The sequence below is a fragment of the Carassius auratus genome, chromosome 30 (assembly GCF_003368295.1).
Source record: "Carassius auratus strain Wakin chromosome 30, ASM336829v1, whole genome shotgun sequence".
Classification (NCBI taxonomy): domain Eukaryota; kingdom Metazoa; phylum Chordata; class Actinopteri; order Cypriniformes; family Cyprinidae; genus Carassius; species Carassius auratus.
Window position 1 is genome coordinate 11,708,414 of NC_039272.1, and position 25,221 is coordinate 11,733,634.

Sequence of the window (25,221 nt, forward strand, 5' to 3'; positions counted from 1 at the left end):
AGGCTAATGCACTGGAAAGTGATATCCTCTTCCTTAAAATTCTATTTAGCTGGTAAATTGTAGCTTTCTTCACTATAGTCAAGAACAATGAAATACTATCTGCACCTTTTCCCCACTAAAATGTCACAAAAAGAAAGGCCTTTCTACTTTTCCTAAATTATTGTTGATGTTGAAGTCTATGTGACGGGAGCTGTTGCAGTGTTAATTGTAAACACTAGATGGTGATATTGTGTCATCTTTAGTGAACGACCAACAGTCAGGACAGACACGACTACCACTGAGGTTAGTAGTAAATTATTCAAATTATTACATGTATAAAATCATATTTCATTTTATTAGATTTATTGGACACTGATAGGTTTTAGGCACTTAAAATGCTGTAACATGAGGATGCTGTCAAAATTGATGTCATAAATAGATTTCCTTTATCAGTTGACTTCTATTAACTGAATTAAATAAATTTTGGTGTGAGCATCCATTGCGTTTAAAGCAGCTTTTTGTTTTTCAGTTATCTTTGCAGGTAGGTTTCTTAAAGTGCCTTGGAGACATTGTCACAGTTGTTCTGGATTGAGCCTGTCTCAGTTTGTTCTGTTTTCATCATATCATTGCAGACTGACTGGATGATGATGAGATCAGATTTCTGTGTGGAGACCTGGCTGTTGTCAGACAAAAATCTCACAGGCAAAATTAATGTTTGGAAATGTAAACTGATATTTCCTACTGGCACATCACAAGCAAAAACTAGAAATAACTGACTTTAAACTTTTGTGTTTGTGTGTGTGTGTGTGAAAATACTTGTGGCCTAAGATCTTTGCACAAAACAGTGTATATATATTGTATATATACTGTATATGTAGGGCTTGGAATCTAGTGTAGAATTGAATAACTAAATTATTTTGGTTGAGTTATTTACTGTTATCAGCTAAAATTATATTAAAGGAGTATTTAAAAAAATAAAGCATGAAAAGAAATGAGGAGACCCATTTAATAAATTCTGTTCATTTTTAATATTCATTTTCATTTGAAAAATAGAAATTCTAAAATAATTTCAGCTGTTTTGTTCTAAAAAAAAAAAAAAAAAAATCACAAAACTTGATTAAAAATTTATATTTGTTACACACTCTACAATTATTATGTAGCATTATTTAAACTTTCAAGAATTTCCCCAGACACGCTTTCACATATATTTTATCTTTAGGTACCCCCAAAAAATATAAGTTACAAATATTTTACTTACAAGGTTAAAAGAAGTTGATTTCGAAAACACAATATGGAAGCTACCTGTATACTGTAGATCAATTGAATTGTTTTTTTTTTTTTTTTTTTTTTTTTAAGAAACAGGAAAATAATGACAAATGAGCAGGAATTGACAAAAGATAGTGAGTTCTTGAAGGATCAAAGAGAACGTTTAGGACATGCACTGATGTCATCATTGTTGACATTTGCGGACTCTTTTTTTTTTTTTTTTACTTGCAATATGACATTCAGAGACCAGAAATCAAGTAAATAAAGCACAAATAAAAAAAGTGATCTGAATTACATGAGACAATCTTAAAACTAAAGGAATTTCGTGAATTATTGCAATTCAGGTTTAAGCCACTTACGTAAATCGTTTGCAGGACAACAGACCCTCTAGTACATGTCGGTTTACACAGACTTTTTAGGGTTTCCATAAACAGGTGAAAAAGCAAATGCCTTGAAACACTAAATTAATTAATAAGCTTTCTAAATTATTCAAGCTTATTAGAATGTGTCTGGATTATTAGGCATAAATACTGTACTGTTAAAGGAAACATATTCAAATTTAATAACACAATTATTTTATAGGAAACAATATGAAAAGTAGCTGGTTCAATGTCAGTCAATAATATTAACCATCATTAAAAAGTTAATCAACAGTTACATATTACAATATATTGCCACAGTTGTTCTCTCTCGTCATTTGTTGAAAAGTTTGCTCAAGATGTACAATAAAAAATCTCATGCTGTGCAAATAAAAATGGAAAAGGTAACTTTTTACATAATGCCTACCAGGTAAAACAGAGGTAGAGCAGCAAAACAACAGTAAAGGAAAACAGTGTCATGTTATGTGAATTTGGAAGAAAGATTTCTGTTGTATTGGATGAATAACGGAGAGAGTAGTTGTGGACTCGTGGAAAACAGCTACAGCATTTCTCTACAGCTCAACACGCAAGTCAAACAATGAAATGAATTGCATAATATTAAGAGATTACAACTTGCAAAATGTAGTGATTAAGTGAGTGGAAGACAAGCATTCCTCGAGCCATTCTTTAGTCTTCACAGAAAGGATCCGTGACGGGGGACAGTCTTTATAAAAAGATCCCTTGGCAAACGGCTTTCTGCAAAATGGAAGAGCTAATAAAATCTACAGTGTGTAGCAGATTGGAGGAGTTATATGGACGTCTCAGACCCTCGACTCTTCCAGTGGTAGCCATTGTTATCATCTGGGTCCATATCAATTTTGATCTGAGGCACATTTAATGGCAGTCTCTCTGAACTGAAAAAAAACAGACTCGATTAGTCCTCTTCAGAATAGGCATTCGATTTATTTCCCAGTAACGACAAAGAATTTCTTTTAAACTAACTTGTGGTTGAAAGAATTATTTGAACAACTAACAAATGTAAGGACTTTATGTATTCACAAAGCCTTGACAAATTGTGATTTTGTTAGAAATTATAGTGGCTTTCAGTTCCTGTATCCTGATCTTGTTGTATTATAGTAATGTGTACCGTTTTTATTTATTATTTTTATGGGGACATACTGTATGCAAAATCTGAACACAAATTCCATTATTTAAATTCACTGTGTGGCAATCCATCCACACTATAAATTCATATTACTAACAACAGCTCGAGATGTGTACCTTGACATCGGGCTGGTCTGAAAGTAGTTGCGCTTTTCAGCATGACGAATATCGGTCAAGGAATGAAGGGGACTTTTCTCCTGCAAGAGGAACACATGGTCCATTATTAACACATGCTTGGCTTCACGTTCTGCTGAACACGAGCACTATATGCACCTTCATGCAGTTTCATCATACAGGATCAACAGCACCAGCACGCTTTATACACCAGATACATGCAAAAAAAATAATAGATAGAAGCCAAACACAATCACTGAAGACTAAAGTCTTTCAAGGATTTCATATCGAATTCATCCTGGGATTTCAAGGGATTATTTTTAATTAGCATTTTCATTAGATAATAACATTTTTATACATCTATGATTAGTAGAAAAGAAAAGAGACTTTGCTACAGCTTGTTACACACTACAAAAGGATGAAAAAAACATTTTTTGTTTTATTGTCACTCAATTATGATCCCTGAATCCATGTTAGCATGACACAAAAGATAGTGGAATGGGGCATGCAAAAATGAAAATGATCTTAAAATGTACTTCCCCCTCACGCCATTGAAAATGAAGATGAGTATTACTTCAAAACAGATTAGGAAAAATTTAGTTTAAAAAAACTGGTGCCGTCAAAATGTGAGGCCAAACAGCTGATATAATCCACAAGTAATCCACATGATTCCAGTCCATTTATTGAAAAATTTAAAAAGCTGCATGATTGTAATAAACAAATCCAACTTCAACCATTGCTTTTGGATAGAATATGCCATGAGTCCTCTATCCATGCTATTGCTTTATCCAGTAAAAATCTGATTCTGAATCAGGAGAGAAATATGCACAGATAAAGCACTGTTTACTAATGAAAACAGTCCAAAACAGTTGTATCTTGAGATTAGAGGATCACAAGAGATGGACTTTTTTCACTGGATTAATCATATGGATTACGGTCTGGTATTTTGGCCAGAAGTGATGGTTCACATATTTAATATGTGTAGCCTTTCACTTTACAAAATATTAAAGGATTGGACTAGAGTTGTGAATTATTGTGATGTTTTTTTCAGTTGTTTGGACTCTCATTCTGACGGCACCCATTCACTGCAGAGGATCCACTGGTGAGCGAGTGATGTGATGCTACATTTTCTCCAAATCTGTTCCGACGAGGAAACAAACCCATCTACATCTTGGATGGTCTGAGAGGGAGTACATTTTCAGGAAACTTTCATTTTTGAATGAACTATTCCATTAAGTATAGAGTAACAATTAACTAAAATGACAAAAGTAAAGCAAAACGATTATGACAGGGCGAGAAACGGTAATGAAGCTGACAGTTACAGCCGAGGTCTGACAAGCTCCACAGGTGTTACGTGACAGAGGAGCAAGTGGAAGCATGCAGCGCATATGAAAGAAAGAGAAAGCAAACTGCTCATGCTGAATCGTTCAAGAAGCCCCAGGTCCAGTCTACTCACTGTCAGAGGCCTTATCTCCTAAAAAAGGCTCCTGCTCCATCATGTCCATTGGGATTTTAATGCTGGGGATATTCTCATTGTAAGGATAGTCAGACTGCACAGGGAGAAATGGTCAAAAAGTTCTTTAGGAACTGAACCTGATACACCAGAGTAGTTCACACTTCCTCTTTCACAGTCACCCAAATTGTCATAGTATTAAACTCAACAACAAAAAAATGGTTACGAAATATTCATAGCTGTCAGACAATCATGACTACCAAGTACACTGAGGTTGTTTTTTCTAATCTTTTAGGTTTGTCATTGCTAATGTTTCAAGACAAAATTAATGGAAAACAATAATCACAGAATTAATCAATAAAGGAATGAATAAACAAAAAAAAAAAAGAAAGAAATACTCATTCAATCAATCATCAGAACATAATGTGTGTCACACACAGGTATTCAATTATTTTATTAAAGGGCAACTAAGCCTGAATTCTTCTAACACTAATATAAAGACATTTTTTCTGGACACTCACATCTTCCATGTCACTGTCTATGCTCCCTTGTTTCTTCTTTTTCTTTTTCTTCTCATCTTCCTTCTTCTTCTTATCCTTCTCGGGTATGACATCATCCAGGAAACTGAGGTCATGCTGGGAGAAGATATAGTCCAACGCCTTCCTCACAGCAACCAAAGCCAAGATCTGACCAATGAGAACAGCAAATGGTGCTCTTTCAGTTAGGACATATACTACAGATGCATTTTGCAAACATATTGGAACTTGAGTGTCTGTTATTACTGACTGACAAACATCTAAACATTACCAACATTCTAGTGCAACATGCATTTTGTCACTTTTCTAATGGGATGCAATACGTGGCAGAAGTATTATAATAGCCAACACTTTCGAATAATTCCAAATTGTTTTAATGCTTCTGAAATAAGTCTCCTATGCAGTCTTGGTGAGCAAAAGAAACTTCTTTCAAAAACATCTCAAGTACTCCAACTTTTTAATGGCTTGTGTAATATTTAAGCACTCAGTTTTGCCCTCACAGCCGCTTCCAGTATTAATGTTCAGTGAACAGGTGAAAGAGGTGACTGACCATAACAGGGAAGACGATGGCAGCCACAGTGGACTTGAGGATCCAGAGGAGCGCCAGGCAAAGTATCTGGACGAAAGTGAACAGATGGACCTTCCTCAGTGGCACATGCCGCAGGTAGATCAGGTCTGGCTGGTGTTTGGCTGGCATGAGGAGCAGCTTGAGTCGGTCCATAAACTGAGAACCAAAGAGCAATATTTAAAAGGTCAAACGATTTCAAATAGCGATTATTAAAATAATGTCATGTTATTGTAAATACCTCGATATGATTATATCTCTATGAATTTCATTACACTTTCTTAAATTCCAATTTGAAATATAATTCTGCTTCCCAGAAATTTCATTTAAAAGGCTGTTTTTCAATTCAGTTTTTAATAGCGCAGAGTTGTGTGGGTAACTCACCTGCACTCCGTTGAGAGAAGCCACTCCCATGTAGAGAAAGACTCCATACAGCACTGGCATGGGTATAAACTACAGGAAATCATTCTTCAGTTAGAACAGAAAAAGAAACTCTCACACATGCATGTGGATGGATTGTATTGTTACCTTGAGGATAGGAGACATGAAGACAGACAGACCGGTGAGGATGAAGACAAAGACACCAGTCACTCTCTGTTCCCTGAAGAGGAGACAATTACAAAAATAAAGACAGTAAAAATTATTATATTGTGATACATTTTTCATCTTTAGGAGTCTTTGATGGATGCAAAGTTCAAAAGAACAGCATTTATTTGAAACAAAAAATACAATGTTATATTATAAAAGTCACTTGTAATCAATCTCATGTGTCCTTGCTGAATAAATGTATTCATTTTTTTTCACAAAGGAAAAACAATCTCACTGACCCCAAACTGTTGAACGTTAGTGTACAGTATGTGGGGTTATTTGGCTATTTCAGCTGTACCCATGAGTGCATTAATCTTCACAGACCAACAGACATTTAGTGTACCACTGTTTAAATTACAGGAAGAACTCAAATGGCAGATGCTTTTTTCCAAAGTTACTCCCCCTGGAGTGACTTGATCAGGCATAAAGGTGAAAGTTTATAGGTTTGAACCTGCGATCCTGCAGTCACCAGCTCGCATCTTTAACCATTAGACCCCACCTCCTTAATTACAACTAATAATTTCTAATTATAATATCAATTATCATTCATATCTGAAATATTTTAGAGAATTAAATCATATTGAATTGCTTAACCAAATCGGAAAAGCATAAAAAATACAACCTAAATCCAGGCACAGTGTTTTCAGCAGAACTAGGCCTGTTTACATTTGTTCAGCTTACAGCTGCATCAATAAACCGCCAGGAGTCCAGTCCAACATGCAGGCTTTTAACAGGCGTCCCACTGAGCCCAACTCTGTAATCACCGAGCGACCCCAAAGCTATACACTGTACAAATACATAGGAATCACCAAAAATCATCTTTTATATGCATTAGAACGTACCTGACACCCAAAAATTTAGGCTGTTCGCCAGGAGCGGATGTCTCGGTCTCCATTTTCAAGCTGTCAATGTGGGCGATGGATATGACTGTGGCAGCTACATACCAGGGCAGACCCATAAAAGAGCATACTGCTAACAGCACAGCTACCCAGAAGAGATCCAGATGATAGCCTGCTCCTTTCTGATCAACACAGAGAAAAGAGATTGTTTGATTTTATCACTCATAACAGGGCTTGGTAACATTTTACAGCAATAGTTCACCCAGTCATTTTTACTCTTGTAGCTCTAAAGCTGCATGCAGAGTAAACAATGACTGATTTTTCCTTTAAATAATCCATCAAGTGCTTTATTCTAACAAACAAAACTGCTCTGCATCACACAAAAGTACAGTACATTATGTCACCAGGGCAGTGTAATTCTCAGAGATGAGAATAGGAGTTCTTCCATGTGGAGGCACTGTAGTGAGAGGACACAATGTTTTGAGGCCAGTCTCACATTACAGGCCAAAAAAGAATAAATGCTTTGCCTTTGTCTGATTCACAATTCCTCATTGTTCCACTCAGAATCTGGACCAAAAGTGTGACGTTGAGGTGAAACTGCTTGGTGAAGCACTGAGTTTGAATTTAAAATTATTTCAATATAATATAACCGTGTAGATTTCCTGATTATCAACAAAACCTGTCTAGCTGTCATCTTACAAACTCAGTATATTAAAACCACAAAAACAAAAAAAGGTTGGGAAACACTCTATAAATAAAAATAACAGCTTTTCCTTCAGTTTTCAATTTAATATAAAAAATTCTACAAATATCAATTCCTGCATTATTGATGTGCAGCTTTTTCATCCCTTTAGTTTGCATCAGACCATCTGTTTAAATAATGCTATTTTTGACTCCAAGTGCTGATTCACATCCTCCAGACAAAAGATGAAAAAGCTCTATTTGTAAGAGACTTTCTATAAATATCCGATATAGTTGCCTATGGCTCTGTGAGTGTTTCCTGTGGTCCTGGGCAGCTCAAAGTGAGCGGGATAAACCATCTGGCTCAGGAAAGAATCCCACAGCAGAGTCACGGCAGGCCTACCTTCAGCTTGTGCTCCTTGCGATTGACAATGACAGCGGTGATCTGCTGATCCATGAAGAGCAGGATGGTCACCAGCAGGGCAGGCAGAGCTGCTGCCAGGTACACCCACCAGGGGTTTCCTCCGAACGGTGGCACAAACCAGCCACGGTTTGGGCTTGTTGGCTGAGGACATGAGGGAAGAGCAGTTTGAGGGTCACAGAAGTTTGCGGTCAGGCCACTTGGCAAATGTTTACAGGAAACGAATGGTAACATCCTGAGTGGACTGGCACTGACTCTTACTGTGAATCTTTACTTAAGATGCGGCAAACAGGAAAAGGCCAGCCAGTGTACCCTCTGATATTTGTTTACCTGAGCAAAATCTATTTCTATTAAGCAGACCCACTGGCCACCTGACTACAAAACACCACATGTACCGACCCATGCAGTGTTCGCTGTGCCAATATATTCAGTAGAAATAAATAGCATCTAAATGCAAGTTAATCTCTTGATTACACTATCTGTCACATTATTCTATTTATACACCAAATACAACGTTTATTTATATACTACTATATATATAACGCATTATAATGTAACTAATTATGTAAATATAAGTTGTCAATAAAGTTAAGACAGAAACAGGACAAAGTTAGTACAACTGATGTTTTATTATTTTATCTCTCTCTTATTGGAATATGTACATTGATTATATGTCTGTTGTTGTTGTTTTTGTGTTTTATCCTCAATGGATGCTATGATGTTATTGGTTATGTAAAAGATAATAAAAAGTTGATAAAAAAGTTAGACAGAAATAAATTAATGCATGGTCTCTGTGGGCTTCCATACTGTATGCTTGGAAAATTTCATTTGACATTTCTAGGATGTGGTTCTTGTCATGTGAATTAAAAACGGGTAGTTATTTTTTTCTTATTTTTTGAAAGGAATTAATACATTTATTTAGCAAGGATGTATGAAATCAGCATATTAGAATGATTTCTGAAGGGTCATGTGACATTAAAGACCAGTGTAATGGCTTTTGAAAAATCAGCTTTACCGTCACAGAAATAAACTACACTTCAAAATATAATAAAATGAAGAATGGCTATTTTAAATAGTAATAATATTTCACAATTTCTATTTGTATTTTTAGTTTTTTTTGATCAATTAAATGCAGCCTTGGTAAGCATAAGAATAAAAAAAACTTCCGGACCCCAACTTTCTGAATGGCATTGTCTGTGTTAGAGCAATATTAGAAGTGCACATCAGAAGGAACATCTCTTTACAGTAAAAGACAGACAATATGGACAGAAAGATTACCTTAAATTCACTTGGCACTATGAGCTTTGGCGTATCGACCCCAACAAGAGCATCAACACCACAGAAGATCAAAATTGCCAGGATAATGGCAAAGTCACTTATGAGTTTTCTCACCTAAGAAAATAGGGGGAAAAATACTTTTTTTAGGAACTACTGCAAGCAATTAGTATAATGTCAGTGGTCTTTGACCTCAACAACTGCAATATTGATTAGGAGTAGAGACTGGATTGACAAAACTCCCCACAGTATATGGATTAGAGACTAAATATTGATTGCCTTTACACATGCTCTATGATTAGAGGCACGGATTGACAAATCCATCACAAACACTCCACAGGTGGACAATGTGGCTACTTACAGTAGTAGGAAAAAACGGGCTGGTCTTGAATTTCTTCAGACACATGGAGCAGGTGTAGGTGCCAAAGAAAAGGATGAAGGAGATGAGGGTGATGTCGGGCACAAAGTTGCAGGCTTTGCCCACTAGCTCCCCTCCGTATTTCAAGCATTCCTTCTTTGACAGTGAGGACCAGCTGGCATTCAAGCGCTGCACAAATGACACAAAGACATATGATCAGAACATCAAATCTACAGGTGTCTGGATCAAACTTTTTAAACTAACTTGAAGACTATAACTATGACTATAACTATAAAGATAACGATATTAGCATCCACACCAGCGAACGATATTGTCTGTGTATTCTAAGCTGACGCGCGTCTGCTGCTTTAAACTTCTCGAGCTCATTACAGCAGGATTGATTCTGATTGGTTGGCAATGTTTTTATTGTTCATCAGAAAAAAAAAACGTTCTGAAAGTGATTCCAACGATATGGTTTCTCTGTGCCTTTAACGTTATAGTTGTGGTGTCGATGTGACCTAAAGTGGTTGGGGGGCCCTGCAGTAACTCAAAGCCCCGGGGCCCAGTGAGCTCTTAATGCGGCCCTGCTGACAATCGTGTTATGAACAAAGCAGACCATTGAACAATCTCCAGTTTCTGTTTGAAGGCAGAAGCTTTGTTTTCTTCACTCACTTTGAGGTTTTACAATCACTCTTGATTGTTACTGTTCAAGCTTGCACACAAGGTGCGAAACATGAGTTATGGCTCATTCAGTCACAAAGATATTGGCAAGGATTTGGGCATTATGTTTCATTGATCTCAAACTGAGGACTACATCTGAATGAAACCGCCGAGAGATCTCTATTATTCGCAGCTGGGAGCTCAGTTTGGCTTTAGAACAGGACAAAATGTCAGGTAGGATATATGAAAACAGCCAACAATTTAAGGATTAAAGGCGCCATGTATTTTCTGAACATAACCAAGAAAAGGAAGTTTTCTCCAATGTGTTGTGTAAGTTCAGTTTGGTGACCTCAAATCTAACAAGTCTTGAAGGCTGAAATACACAGGTTTTGTCCAGATTTTTTTTAATTTTTAGTCTGGTGCAGTTGATAAAAGTTGAATTAAGTCAGTGGCAGTCTACAGATTATTAGCAGCTGACAGATTACACAGAAAATCATGCAGTGTATAATGCGCATAGATTTAGATTTATTAGCTTTTTCAGACTATGATTCAGTCAAAGGATATGAATTAGGTTTTATTTTTTAGCTGATTTTATGACATATATTTTTTTTTTATTTGTCCTGTTTCTCCTAGAAATGAGGAGCACGTTTCTCAATGTGTATTACATCCTACACACATATATAAATGATGTTTTGAAACACTTACTGTATCGCTGTAATTTACGGTCCAGATAAATGTTGTATCAAATGGATCAGTGTACACATCTGAAGAATTGGCTGAAAAACACAAAGGTCAAAGGTCTGAAGTGGCCTTTAGAAAAACATACAGTGGGGCCAAAACATGGGGCTCAAATCTTTAGAAACACTTTAGAATAGGTAACACCAATCAGTTGCTTATTAGCATGCATATTACTAGATTATTAGCCATGTATTATTGCTAATTAAGAACATATTAATGCCTTATTCTACTGGCCCTTATTCTACATCCCTAATCTTACCCAATACCTAAACCTAACAACTACCTTACTCACTATTAATAAGCAGTCAATAAAGAATTTATTTAGAGAAAAGTCATAGTTAATAGTTAACAAGTTTTAAGTTTTGCTAAGATGAACAAAGGTCTTACAGGATTGAAACCAAATAAGGAGGAAGGAGGAATTAATCAGAATTGTTATTTTTGCGTGAACGATCCCTTTAACACACTTGACTCAGATGATGTCACTATTTCTTTAACGCCTAAATCCTTTAAACTCTCAAAAAACATGACAGATTTCACAAGCAGATGCTAACACAAGTGCAAACATTTTATCACGGTTACGGGCGACTCAAGCACAACATACGTGCCAACCAGTCCGCAATGACCACTCTAAAATGTTCACCACTTCTCCACAGCATTAATCTTTAAAGAGACTCTTTGCTGGGTTCCCCTAACTGGAACTAATTTCCACACAGCTGTTGTTTGCCTCTGCAGTATCGGATTGGAGAGAAGTCAAGGGAGGGCGAAGAGAGGCAAACAGCGGTTTAGAGGAAAGCAGCATGAGTGGATGAGCTCCCCACCCGCCAGCTCCTCTCTGTACGGTCTTAATTCACCACACGCATGGAGGAGATTAACCCCAAAACACATCACGTCCACTAGATTGCTCCTTCATTCCTACTGAGGACATCACACACACAACGCCACTAGCACAATAAACAGATGAAGTGAATGTCAGAATTGTCAGCCACAAAACATTACACTGACACGAAGAAGAGATTTAATTATTACTTCCAAACTTCAAAAACAAAAGTTTTGTATTTGTTCATTGGTCTTAATATCAAACAGGCCCAGTGGTTTAGCAGTGTGATAATTGACTAACACTTTTCACACCAATATAAAACCTGCATGAAAAAACAAAGTAGGTTACTGCATAATGTATCAACTCCTGTTCTTGCGTTTTTTTGTTTGGGATGGAAACTCAAGTCACACTTCAGTCGCTAATTAACTTGAGTGAAATCAGTCACAATAGATTTTGAGCAAGCTAAATTTCTCCGGACCATACAACTCTCATGAAAGTACGAATGAAAGTCAGTGGAACGTTCACTTTAGTGTGACCACTCTTTTAAGGTGGGGTCATATTAGAGAAATCTTCAGTGTCGTGAAAATTGCTTTCTGTTCGTTAGCATGGAGAACTGACGTGACCATCCTTAACCCGTCGCAAAATCTGCATGGTAAAAACTTCAGTCTTCATGAAGTTCCTGACTGCATGGATTCTAATTAAAATTCATGTATTTTGCCAGTAAAAAAAATGGTCAGACAAAAGTAAGTGCACCCTTATTGATTTGAAACTTGACTTAGACTTTTGTATACAACTGACCTGAGATCTAATCTTGTAAACAAGTCTTGACAATTCCATTAATCTGAATCATGACACTCAGAAACTGCTGGTTTGATTCTTGACTTATACTTTATCTTCGAGACTCCGAGTTAGAAAAAATCTATGGGTGTATAGAAAACTACTGTCAAAAGTGACTTGACATGCAGATTGAGCCTTGACTTTTACTGTATATCAGACTCCTGCTATCGTGTCTGGATATTGTAGCTGCAAGCCATATGGTGCACTACTGTGTCCTGCTGAAAATGAAGATGCAAATGGAATGAATAGCTATAGTATTACTGTAATTATATGAGGAAAAATTTCAACTGAACTGAATCATCATGCACTTTACTGAGTTTTGGATATAAAGACAAAAGCAATTATCTGGGTCTGAACTATCATTTGAAGACCTGAAATAGTATGACAAATAGGACAATTAAATATTTATTCATAAGCCATGTGCCAGATGGCGACATGGAAACATTTTAACAACAGCTGTACAAGCATCAACTCCATAAAAGACCTAAACATCCATCCTGTCATGCCATTGTGCTTCCACTGTTTGTGTATCACTGTCAATCAAGCAACTTCATTTTATCTTCAATTTATACTCAAATATACTCAAATATCTTTCAAACTACCAGGTAGGCACGAAGTGGAACGAATGTAAGGTAACTGCACTTGTGAAGGTTAAAAAAAGGCACCTTTTGCTACATAATATCTGCTTCACTGAGTAAAATGATGTTACGTATGCATCAGTAATCTTTCTTTTTTTCTGTTTGGTCAGCACTCGTCGTTTCTTGCATCTAAGTCAGAGACTTAGAAAAGGTATTAATTCATAATTTAAAACTGAAGTCAAAATTCAGGCAAGTTGGCAAACTTGCAAATGGATAAAGGTCTAAGTTCAATTAGCATCTAAACACAAAAACTAGCAAACTGCAGAGAAAAAGATGATGTAGCAGGTCTTACCAACAGTGGGCGCCATACACATGCAGTCATACTGCGTGACGTAATCGATTTTATAGTCTGAGTTGATGGGGTAATAATCAGCCAACTTCAGCATCTTCTTGAAGGCGTCATAGATGAAGATGAAGCTGATGAGTGAGGAGAAGCCCTCTTCTGTAAATCGGGTGAAATACTGCACCAGGAAGCTGGCGTCAGTGGCCACTAGGGCTAGACAGAAGAAGGCCGACCACAGACCGATCCAAAGACGGAACTCTAGGTAGTCGAAGTCATGCTCCCTGCAGAGAATAGTATGGACAGAAAATGAACTCAATTCCCTTCAACTTTCAGAGCTTGGGGGTGGTAAGTTATTCTTTGTTTTTGAAAGTCTCTTATGCTCACCAAGGCTACATTTATATGATCAAAAAGAAAGTAAAAACAGTAATATTTTGACAATTATTAACATTTAAATAACTGTTTAAAACTATTTAAATATATTTTAAAATGTCATTTATTCCTATGATGGCAAAGCTGAATTACTGCAGTCATCGCTGTCACATGATCCTTCAGAAATCATTCTGATATGCCGATTTGGTGCTCAGACATTTCTTATTATCAATGTTGAAAACAGTTGTCCTGCTAAATAGAATCTGCATATGCAGTAGCTGGTTTGTAATGTCACATGCCGATCAGAGATGATGAAGCACCTGCTGAAGTTGAAGAGCAGCCTTTCAAACACCAGCACTGGCCCCGTACTGCTCAGGATTATCAGAGGTTGCCCAGCCAGGAGACAGAACACCGCTCCAGTTACCGCTGTGCCCAGAAAGCTCTCTAGCACACCCTTCACACAACACCCAAGGAACAAAAATCAAAGGATTAGGGGAAAAACCAACTGAGGCTCACGCTCTGTGGAGAGAAAGACTGTTTAAAGCCCTGTTCATAGGACTAGTTTTCCTTGTTCACAGACGTACTTTGGGATTTTATCCCATGTGAATCTGTGCTTTCTCTCACATAAAATCAGTATAAAACTATAAAGCAAATTACCTACTTTACATAATTTATGTAAATAAGTCGAATTCATTCTTTCATTTTAATATCAATCACACTGTATCATCTACCAGAGTTCAATAAATTGATTTTTCTTTACCCATAAATTGAATTAGGTATTGCACATGGCCTGTTGCATAATGCCCATATCCAGACCATAGACTCCAGCTATCATTATTAATTAGCCCTGTCCAAATCAATACCTGAAATCACTAAACTGAACAGCTTTCCTGAACTGAAACATTGCCTAGCCAAAGACGTGTGCAGCAGACCTTAGCGTGCATCTTTAAGACAGCTAATTATTTAAACTGTGAGACTTTAACTTACTAACATGACCTTTGAACTTGTGGTAACATTTCATAAGGAGGGCAGAGAAGACGCAGCTCCCAATGTGTGTCAGTTAAAGATTGACCAAGATTTAATTACACTATAATCCCTGCCAAGGTTGGACTGATTCTTATTTAGAAAGGTTCGGGCACAGAGAGCAGGACACATCCATACACTCATGTAGTTTCTCATGGTTTGCAGCTGTATCTTCACCTGCATGTTCTCAGTGGCGTCACCCAGCAATCCTCCGAACGTGATGGCATTGGTTACTGTTCCCAGGTAGATGAAAAGAATGGCAGACAAAGACTGGATGTGAAGCGCATCATAGAAATCACTGAAGAAAAAAGGAGCTTTTCTTTTGATATCAAGAATAAGGCCTCCACAAAACCTGGAAAACAAAACATGACCTTTTATAACTGCCACAGTGGTTTTGGTTGAATGGTATTACATTTCTGCATCTTATCTTAATCTGCATTCCTCTATTCACAAAATGCATTTCACTTCGTACAGTGGTGTTCAAAAATCAGAATGAAACTGAAATTATGGAATTTAATTCAAACCTAAAAATAAACATAAACCATGCAGCAATTGCAGGATTTCGAGAAATACTATTATATACTATTCCTAGGCCACTAATCAAAAGCAAAAGAGGGGTATACCAAATACTAAAAAAATTTGAAATTCATTTTTTCACTATTATTTACATTTATATTTGAAAATATTATATATTTTAAATAGTAGTATATTTATTGCTATTATTAATTAGTAAAATGGCTAGAAATCTATTTAGCACAAAATACTAACAGTGCACAGCAGTTTAATTGTCAAAGGTCAAGTAAAAAAATCTAATCTGATGATAACAGTCTGTACTCTGTAAATGGAGCACATGCTGACTTCAATGTTTGTGTAATATTAAGATAATTCTAGTCATTTTAAAGAGTCAAACAGACCTTTATCTGAACTAAACCATGGTGTTCAGAGGTTTGGCATAATATGTTCCTTCAGAAGAATTTATACAAACATTAACTCACTTCCCCGTCCTCTTCAGTTCATCGCCTACTGCGTGCCCCCCGCCCCCCTGTCCGCCGCTGTGAGGCGTGTCTCCATTCATCTGTGTGCTGTCCCCTCCAGCATACATGTTCTTTCTGGACAACATAACAAGCACATGAGATTGTTGAACAGAACACAAAAACTTTAATGTTATCACTGCCCTAAAAGAAAGACACACTCAGTGGACTCTTCATAAGTCATTTTAATGTCCACGGCCTAAAAAAACTTAAATAAAAAATGTAAGCTCATACACTGGTAGCTAATTTCTAAACAAATGTCTTATGCATTATAAAATAAAATACAAGAGATACACCGTAATTCCATGTTATTCATCAGTTCCCAAAATTACAATCTAAATGCCATGATATATGAATGTGTTACTCACTGAACCATCCATATCACCAGATGGAATGATAATCATTTAAAAAAAAAAACAAGGTTCGATAGATAGAACTATAGGATAATACATAATCTGATAAAATTATCAAACAATACATAAAATGATAAAATAACAGATAAAAAGAGAGAGATAACAGAATGACTTGATAGATAAATGGTTAACTGATAAAACGATAAGATAGACAGACACACAGATAAACAGATAGAAAAAAAGATTAAAAAACAGATGATTAGGCGTGGGGTGATATGACCAAAATCTTCAATCACAGTATGAGTCATTTTATTTCACGGTAACAATATATAATTACAATATAGTTATTTTTTTCTTTAAATAAGGTTTTTATTATATAAACATTTTTGGAACCGTAGAAAATTGTGAATGCTTGTCACCACTGTCAATATCACAAAAAGCATGATTAAATAAGAACAAAATACGAATTCCAAGCAATATGACAAAATAAAACTACAGTAGAACAAATAAATGAGAAATGTTCCATACATTGTATAAAAAGTAAATCAAATGTATAAAAACACTGCATATTCTTCACTTTGTAAATGAAACATACATTTATTCTTATTAAATTTACAAAAGTGATTTAGCTGTCACTTTAAGAGCTGCCTGGATCCAATATACTGTTACACGTGTTTTCTTTCAGCTGTTTTCTTTCAATTAAGACTTAAATCACTGTGTTTATGAGGATACTTGCAAACAATGGCATTTTGATACATACAATTGTGTGCATTTTACTGTTCACCAGCTATAAAGTGGCAAAAATAACCCTGTTCAATACTCCCTGTTCTATGAGCTCTAGTGATCGACCGATATACATTTTTTGACATCCAATGCCGATGCCGATATCTTGGAAAGCGGGGGGCGTTAGCCGATATAAAGCCGATATGATTTTTTAAATAATTATTATTAATATTTAAGAAATTAGAAATACTTTTACAATGGATTCAAAACTAAATGTGTAAAAGAAACATGCTTATACTATTTTTCACAAATAAATAAATATTTAATATATAATAAATAAATAAAAAAGTTAACACTGTAACCAACAGGGCACTTAGTATTCTAGGATGTTTTTGTCCACTGGGAATCATATTTTTCAAATAAAGCCAGGGTAACCCTCATTTTACATACAGCACAGAGAGAAAATGACATGAATATGACAGTGGGCAAATGCATAAAGCGCAGTATAATTTGAAATCACGAGTTTATAGTTTAAGCATTCAATTCACATGGACTGACCTTCACACAGAGAACACGTGATCATGCTGGATACACATACACACTTTACAAGATCTTACAGCTGGATTCGACTAAGTTTGCAAGGTTTATGAAATTAAATGTTCATTAGTCATTCAAAGATTTGTTTAACTTATATAAATGCATATTTAGTTACTGCTGACGGCAAAAGAGAATGTATTATAAAATTTGCCTTTCTATTACTAATAGGCCTAATATAAAAGCAGTCATTATAATACTTTCTGTATACATTCATTTCTTTGTTTAACCGTTCTATCTGATTATTAGACAGACTTCTATCAGTGTGAGACAGAACTGTTAACGACGACGACGAACAAGAGAGAGAGTGTGAGCACTGTGTTGCCGATATTTGAAAAATGCCAATATCGCCAAGGCTGATATTATCGGTCAACCACTATTCATGTGCATTTACAGCACTCAGAAACAAGCTCTCAAAAAGGCCATGCATAATGCGAAACGAGTTCTCTTTCACTGATGATTGATTTCAACGGCTTAAAATCACTTGTTTTTAAACAGCAATGCTTAAAAAACTGTGCAAGCGATAAGTTTTCATGACAGACAGACAGACAGACAGATACTGGAACCAGTTCAGTCTGATGTTTACATTCAACAAGCCACAAATTAATGTATGAGGTCTAGTGTGTGTAGTGTGTTGTTGTGTACACTGTGTGTTATGCTGGCGTGACTGACTGCTGCGGGCACACAGCTCGGCTATATGGGTAATGCGGGCTGGTACAGATTGAGGTGGCAGGATGTGGAAGCAGCCTGCTGTCACTTCACCTGAAGCCAAAGAGAAGTGACGTAATTCATCTAATTAACCACTGCTCTGCTCCACTACACTTAATGAATGAATGGATAGCCTGGCCAACTGGCCTTTGAAACTACTTCCTGACCATTTGTGGATTACATTATGCAACACACTGTACATGGCTTAAAGGGTTTGGCTACTAATATAAAAAAGACATACACCCAGTTAGTTTCTGCTCGTCATTTGTAACAGTGAAAGACTGAAATTACTTTAACCCTTAAAAAACTGCTAAACTACCTCAAGGACAGCATCTGAAATGCTATTTCACAATTGTCGGAGTCATTTCAAAACAGGAACATTGACAGACTTTGATATGGGATATTGGTGGGGCTTCAGTAAAAGAAAGCGTGACAGGCTGATATGGGCTCCCTACATCAATTACCTTTTATCAGAGGATGGCAGGGATTTTGGTGGCTCTATCCTGATGGTGGGGTCCCATTCTCCAGGAGGGAGGACAATGACCTCGTCCAAGAACTCGTCAATGCCAGCAAGGAGATCTTGTCTGTCCTTGGCTTTGTACGCAATTTCATGGAAGACCTTGATAAGAGAACTTTGATTACTGGCCAACTCTCCCCACACGACTAACCCAAGCACAAACTTTTTTTTTTTTTGCTATATAAGATTCTAACAGAACATTTCAGGCACAGCAACTCAGTATCAAAACATATACGTTTTGTTCAAACATTTAATGTTTGGGATTGACAGGTCTGACAATTGAACTGACCTGATCATACAGGAGCGGCTTGAATACTGCTTTTAGGATTTAATAACTGAAGACAAGCCCCTTTGTAAGTATGGTGATATCAGCCATACTGAAGTACTAAAATTGCTCAAATTTAAATAAATTAAAGCTAACTCAAAATATAAAGACTAATAAAACAGCAAAATGCATAACAAAATAACTGAAATGGAAACAAAAAATTTAAGCTAATTCAAAATATTACTACATTAGTACTATAATTCAACATAAATGACATTAAATGAACACTGGTTCTCTTACAGATTGCAGTCGTTTTTTTTTTTAAGTGTAAAAGTAACAGTATTTAGCACTCTTAAACAAGACTGAAGACCATTGTCTGCTGTTGTGTGAACAAAAAAATTATGAACCACAACAGGACATAACATTTTAGACTAATATTAGTCTGTACGTACCTCATCGGACATCAGAGTAGCAATTGCTCTACCAATTTCATGGTATGACTTGGCTTTGCCTTTGGGTCCAAGAAGAATGAACAGAAATCTAGGAAAGATAATAACCAACATTACGCAAAGTAAAACGCACAGCTTTTCTATTGGTTTAATAAGCCTGTTTAGAACTGAAGACCCTCCACCACTGCTATGTTTTCCTCCTTGGATTCGTTGGATAAAAGCAGGTCATACCTGGTGGGCACAGGTACTTCAGTCAGCGCCCCCAACATGACAGCCTGCTGCAGCCTCACAAAGGCCACAAAAGGACTGTCCAGAAAGTCCACTTCTCCAACGAGAACATTGGAAGCTTCCGCATCTCTGGGCAGCTTCTTCATGAACTTGTTCTTCAGCTGGACACATGCAGGATGGGATTTTAATGAAATTCATTAAGGAGGAAGAAGTGGGTAAACAAAGCGCACAAATCAAGCTCCAACACATGACCTCATTAAACATACTGCCAGCTTGGCATTCAGTGCCAAGACTTTCATGAAGATGTGACGAATCCAACATCTGCAACTGTCTAATTAATGGAAATCACAAAGATTGGTGGCTGCATGTGGGATTGTTCATTCTAGGGATCAGCAAAGACCCACTGTGACTCCTGCATTCTTTTACTCTTAATTCAGAGGAACCAGTGGTTACCAGTAAATTCATTTTATTTATATGGGTTGTTGTTGTTCCTACCAGTGATAAAATGAAGGCCAACTTCAAAGGCAGTGGCATTTGCCAGCTCAGACTTTGAGGTCATGCCAAATGTGAAATTTACAAGCCAAAGATAATTAGTACACCCTGCTCACATAACCATAAATTGTTAAGCAACTCCAACTTTTGCCTCCAAGGTCATCATTGCGAATCTTAACTGCTTAAAGTGTCACAACTACTCAAGCTTGATGCATATATAAAGTGCTTTAGGTTTATTACTTGCAATAATGTAAACACATTATTTTTTAACAGTAAGACTAGAGCACATGACAGAAATCTAATTCTAAAGCTCATAAATCAAATTTAACAGCTCTGCTGATAACTTGAAAATGGGGTTACAATGTCAGTCATTAATAAACTAATTCCCCAGTAAAATGTCACATACATAAACAACAACATTCCCTCCTGAAAGTCTTATTGAACAGTCAGAGTAAGCAGTTTCGTTAACCATTGATGGAAGAACACTGGAAACACAAGCACAATGGAAAACATTTACTCTGGAGTACCTGAGCACATGATGGGACAGACCTCTCACTCATCAACAGCTCTAGCATCATAGATCATTTGTTTTGAAGCTCTTCCTTTTATTCCATTATTCTGTTGCAAAACCATCCCATTACTGATTATCACTGAATTACTGTTTTAAGATAAAATAAGCAAATATCCTGACACATTAACAAGTGTATTAATGTAATGTATGGGATGACCTTGCTTCTTGCTTTAGAAAAGATTACTTATATGTCTTGTCAATTCAGAATGTTTTTTATGACTTCTCAAAAACCTTGAAGACTCTTTTTTTATGAAATATGTAGACACTGGTTAAGAAAGATAATATTTCATTTGTACATGATGTTCAATCAGTTTTTCCCCTTGTTTTCTTATGATCTGGTTGCATAAAATAAAAAAATTGACCATTAAATCTACTCTATCACCAGATGTAAAGAGATAGTTCACCAATAAATTATTTTTTTAAACATTTTGTTGAAAATAATGAGTTAAAGACACATTATCTAATTTCATTATACTTTTTAGTGATTTTAAAGACTCCTGTTTGACCAATATGAGACTGAATTCAACTCGTGCTGGGAATTTAGAAAGAAAAGAAAGCTAGAGTGACAAAAAAGATCACAACTTAATGAAACTAAAGCAAGCGAAGAAATTGTGGCTATAGATGGAGGATGATGTTATCTTGAGGCCAGACTGTAGACAGCATTACTAGAGCAGCTTAAAGGGATGATTAAGGTATTAGAAGGACACACCTTAAACAACCCATAGTGTTTTACTCAGAAGTGTATGTATGTTTACCTCTGAGCTTCATTATCTAGGAGCCAAAAAAGGGTCATCAGACGGTTTTGTCTCATCAGTTAATTCATTTTTTACAATGTACAGTATGTGTTCCAATTTTATTATTATTTACTGTATATTTCACATACTCCAAGCAACTCGCAATGACATCACATATCACATCTCTAGCTGTCCAGCTCTCTAGCAGCTAATATGTGATGTGGAAAGGCGTAGCATCATCTCTGATACTGGATTACTTCCACTGCTAGAACAAGCAAAGATTTATTACAGCAGTCCATCAACAGGGTCTGATAGTCTGCATTTTGTGTAGTCAAGCCATGGGACAGATGACTAGCTCTTGCAGCTAATGTGAATCAAGCACGTTCACTTGAAATCTCATTAAATATCTTTAAATAAATTATCTTTACAATCGAGAGTGTTGCTGTTTTCTTCATACTGTAGTTGTCTGGGTCCCCAATAAAGTCATTTTTGTCAAGGCTTGAATTCATGGTACTGCCTTAAGTGGGCGCTATTTTGGAAGTAAACTACAGAAAGAAGCCTCAAGACTTCATCCGAAGAATCATGAAATTATTCAGCTGTCTGAACCACCATACCAAATCACTTAGTACTTATTCATGTTGCTTAGGTTAGCATTTATTTCCAGATTCTGTAAATGTCTAATCTCTGACTTCATCCAAAAATGAAAAATAAGAAAAGGGTGACAAGCAATGAAGTCATCCCCTCAATCTGTGCTTACAATTACAATCTGTCCATTCTCTGGGCCACCTCACACAAGCAGCCTCTCAATCCCCACTCTGCCAAAAGGGGCAAGGGGCATCTCCTCTGAGGCCTTCCAGCAATCACATCCACACTGGTTTATTCAGCACACACACAAAAACACTGTCAAACATTTGCCAGCTATTTCACTTAATGCTGCATTCAGCGTGAAGGGATGCATTTCCACGTAAAAAGGAAAGATTCTACAATTCCTCTGTGGTGAACTTCTGTGAAGTGAGTTAATTTTTATGGTTTGTCACAGTTTGACACCACCCTAATGACCCCCAGGTGCTCTGTCATTGAGAGCATGAGAACTTCCTATTCTATTAGGAATGGAAGTCTGTATTTCACACTAGCCCTATCCTTGAGTTAGACGCACCACTGCTTCTGTTCTGTTCATCTAACCTTCTTTATCATTAGGAAAACACTGGCTTCATCAGTTTTTTCATAGTGACATTTACTGTGATGTGCACAGATTTTTGGCGATCCATAGCTATTACAGTCAATTACACTTTTATATTTTTATATGTATACCTGTTATATATATATATATATATATATATATATATATATATATATATATATATATATATATTATGATTAATAACACATTATATTTCATTCCAGAGTTTGGGGTTGGAGAGTTTTTTAATGTTTTTGAAAGAGGTCTCAAACTCAACAAAGCTGCATTTATTTAATTATAGTAAAAATAGGAATACTGTGAAATATTGTTAAAATGTAAATACATATTTTACATTTTAATATATGTTAAAATGCAATTTAATTTATTCCTGTGATAGCAAAGCTTAATTTTCAGCATCATTACTCCAGGCTTTAGTGTTACATGATCCTTCAGAAGTCATTCTAATATGCTGATTTGGTGTTTAATTAACATTTAATACTATTATCACCATTGAAAATCTAATATTACAGTTTACTGTTTATTATTTCTGTCAAAACCAGACTATTTTTTAGAATTCTTTGACAAATACAAAAAGAATAGAAAGTACAAAATAACAACATTTATTTAAAATGCAACATTATAAAAGTCTTAACTGGCATTTTTAATCAATTTATTGCACCCTTGCTGCATAAAAGTAAAACAAAACAAAACAAAAAAATCTTCCTGGCCCCAAACACACACAAACACATGAACAATCTTGAAACTGGACTCACCTGATCTTTCTCTGGCTTGTCGGAGATATCGTTCAGGCTGCTTGATGTCAAGTTGCGATGTGTGGTGGTTGGACTACCTAATCAAAATTTATGAAAAGAACAGATAAATGAAAAAGAACCAAATTGAAAAGTGCACTGTTCCATTATTTCAAAGACAAAGTTTTAAAAAAACATAAACCATGTAAACTACTACGTTTTGACTGTAGTAACCAAATGCGACACGCTGTTTGATTGCTGAATGGAAGATTCTTAAAGAATTCTTTAAATATGAAAATGTACTTTAGAGGCTGCGCGTCAGAATTTGTATTTGTGAGAACAACATCATTATAGGCTACTCTTCCAGGAAATAGTCCTCACAGTCCCTGTTTTAAAAAGGCGTGGACGATCTCTTTGGGTTTGAGACTTTAGTCTTTGCAACTTTAGGGATCTTATCAATTCATGAACAGCTTTTAACACTCCAAAGAGAAAGGAAAACTTGAAATTGCATCATATGACCCCTTTAATAGTGTTCATCATCTGTTTATGTCATTAAATGAATTTTACCATACATTTCTGCCATACGTGTATGAACATCAATTTGAGAGTCACCACTTTTAAGTTACTACTAAATATATTGTAGAAACATAATTTTATATAAAGCTACTTTGCAACGATTTGTATCGTGAAAAGCGCTATGCATATAAACTTGAAGTGAAGGTAAATAGTCTAAAAAGAAATCCAAATGCAGAAGAAGGAAGGGAACTGAATGTCTGATGAACCAATAGGGAATCAGTGGGTCTGATAACACTGCACATAACATTCATATTTTTTCACAGGCTCTGAATTGCTCGAGTCCATGCTTTTAAAAGTAACATAACATAAATTAGGAAAGGTGATGTGCCAGGCAAAATAGGAACCTACTGAAAGGTAAACTATTAACCTCGCAGAGTCCAAGTCATTGTCATCATGCTTTGAACAGCATAGCAGAACAGCACAGTGAAGCAAAGTATTCCCGATGCTACAGACTTATATTGACTAAGATGTCAGTTTGATGCAGCCAAAAGAAGAAAAAAAGCAGCCAAAAGAAGAAAAAGGAGGCTGAATATAGATGAGGGGGGTTTAAAAAAGAAGCTTCATTTATGAAGCACTTAAAAAGAAAGAAAAAAAGAGTAGCAACTCGAAAAAAGAAAAAAAAAAGGATAAGAAAAAAATGCTTCACATCCACCATAAATCCTACATCATCAGATCAGAGCTGCTCATTAATATGGTTATGGTCATGATGGTGTGGTCATCTCCAGTGGAAAGTTCCACAGAAATGAGTCCAATGTAATTATTAGAAGACTTTGGAATGTAAATCTATTAAGGTTGAAGATCACCATAACAGGAAATTCTAGATATGAAAATCTATTACATAACAATGATTACAGGACTGACTAGCTAAACATAGATGGTCATAACAACAAGTAAAAAAAGGTCATATCATTCAATCTAAAAAATAGGTTATTTATTGGCATCAATGGTTCCATGAAGAATCTTTAACATCCATGTAACCTTTTCATTGCACAAAAGGTTCTTTATAGTGGAAAAAGTTTCTTCAGATTATTAAAACATTCTTTACACTATGCAAACCGTTCACTTAAAAGTTCTTAGTGGAACCAGAA

The 25,221-nt window shown here is 36.0% G+C and overlaps 1 protein-coding gene across 4 annotated transcripts in view; it reads right to left on the reverse strand.

The window, feature by feature from the left end:
• Window positions 1-1,340: 1,340 nt before the first annotated feature.
• Window positions 1,341-25,221, reverse strand: part of slc4a4a (solute carrier family 4 member 4a) — a 52,704-nt gene continuing 28,823 nt past the window's right edge. For 2 of the 4 annotated variants that reach the window (XM_026211372.1, XM_026211371.1), the window contains exons 8-27: window positions 23,582-23,658; window positions 19,835-19,992; window positions 19,607-19,694; window positions 18,837-18,991; window positions 15,959-16,072; window positions 15,141-15,315; window positions 14,261-14,394; window positions 13,581-13,852; window positions 10,964-11,034; window positions 9,602-9,787; window positions 9,244-9,357; window positions 7,948-8,109; window positions 6,867-7,045; window positions 5,965-6,037; window positions 5,821-5,889; window positions 5,422-5,595; window positions 4,857-5,021; window positions 4,339-4,432; window positions 2,886-2,965; window positions 1,341-2,518 (exon numbers count right to left, since the gene is read on the reverse strand). In XM_026211372.1, coding sequence (XP_026067157.1) covers window positions 2,922-2,965; window positions 4,339-4,432; window positions 4,857-5,021; window positions 5,422-5,595; window positions 5,821-5,889; window positions 5,965-6,037; window positions 6,867-7,045; window positions 7,948-8,109; window positions 9,244-9,357; window positions 9,602-9,787; window positions 10,964-11,034; window positions 13,581-13,852; window positions 14,261-14,394; window positions 15,141-15,315; window positions 15,959-16,072; window positions 18,837-18,991; window positions 19,607-19,694; window positions 19,835-19,992; window positions 23,582-23,658 — 2,504 coding nt within the window. In that variant the 3' untranslated portion in view covers window positions 1,341-2,518; window positions 2,886-2,921. The remainder of the gene's footprint in view (window positions 2,519-2,885; window positions 2,966-4,338; window positions 4,433-4,856; window positions 5,022-5,421; window positions 5,596-5,820; window positions 5,890-5,964; window positions 6,038-6,866; window positions 7,046-7,947; window positions 8,110-9,243; window positions 9,358-9,601; window positions 9,788-10,963; window positions 11,035-13,580; window positions 13,853-14,260; window positions 14,395-15,140; window positions 15,316-15,958; window positions 16,073-18,836; window positions 18,992-19,606; window positions 19,695-19,834; window positions 19,993-23,581; window positions 23,659-25,221) is intronic. The other 2 variants (XM_026211370.1, XM_026211369.1) reach the window with 1 other exon arrangement.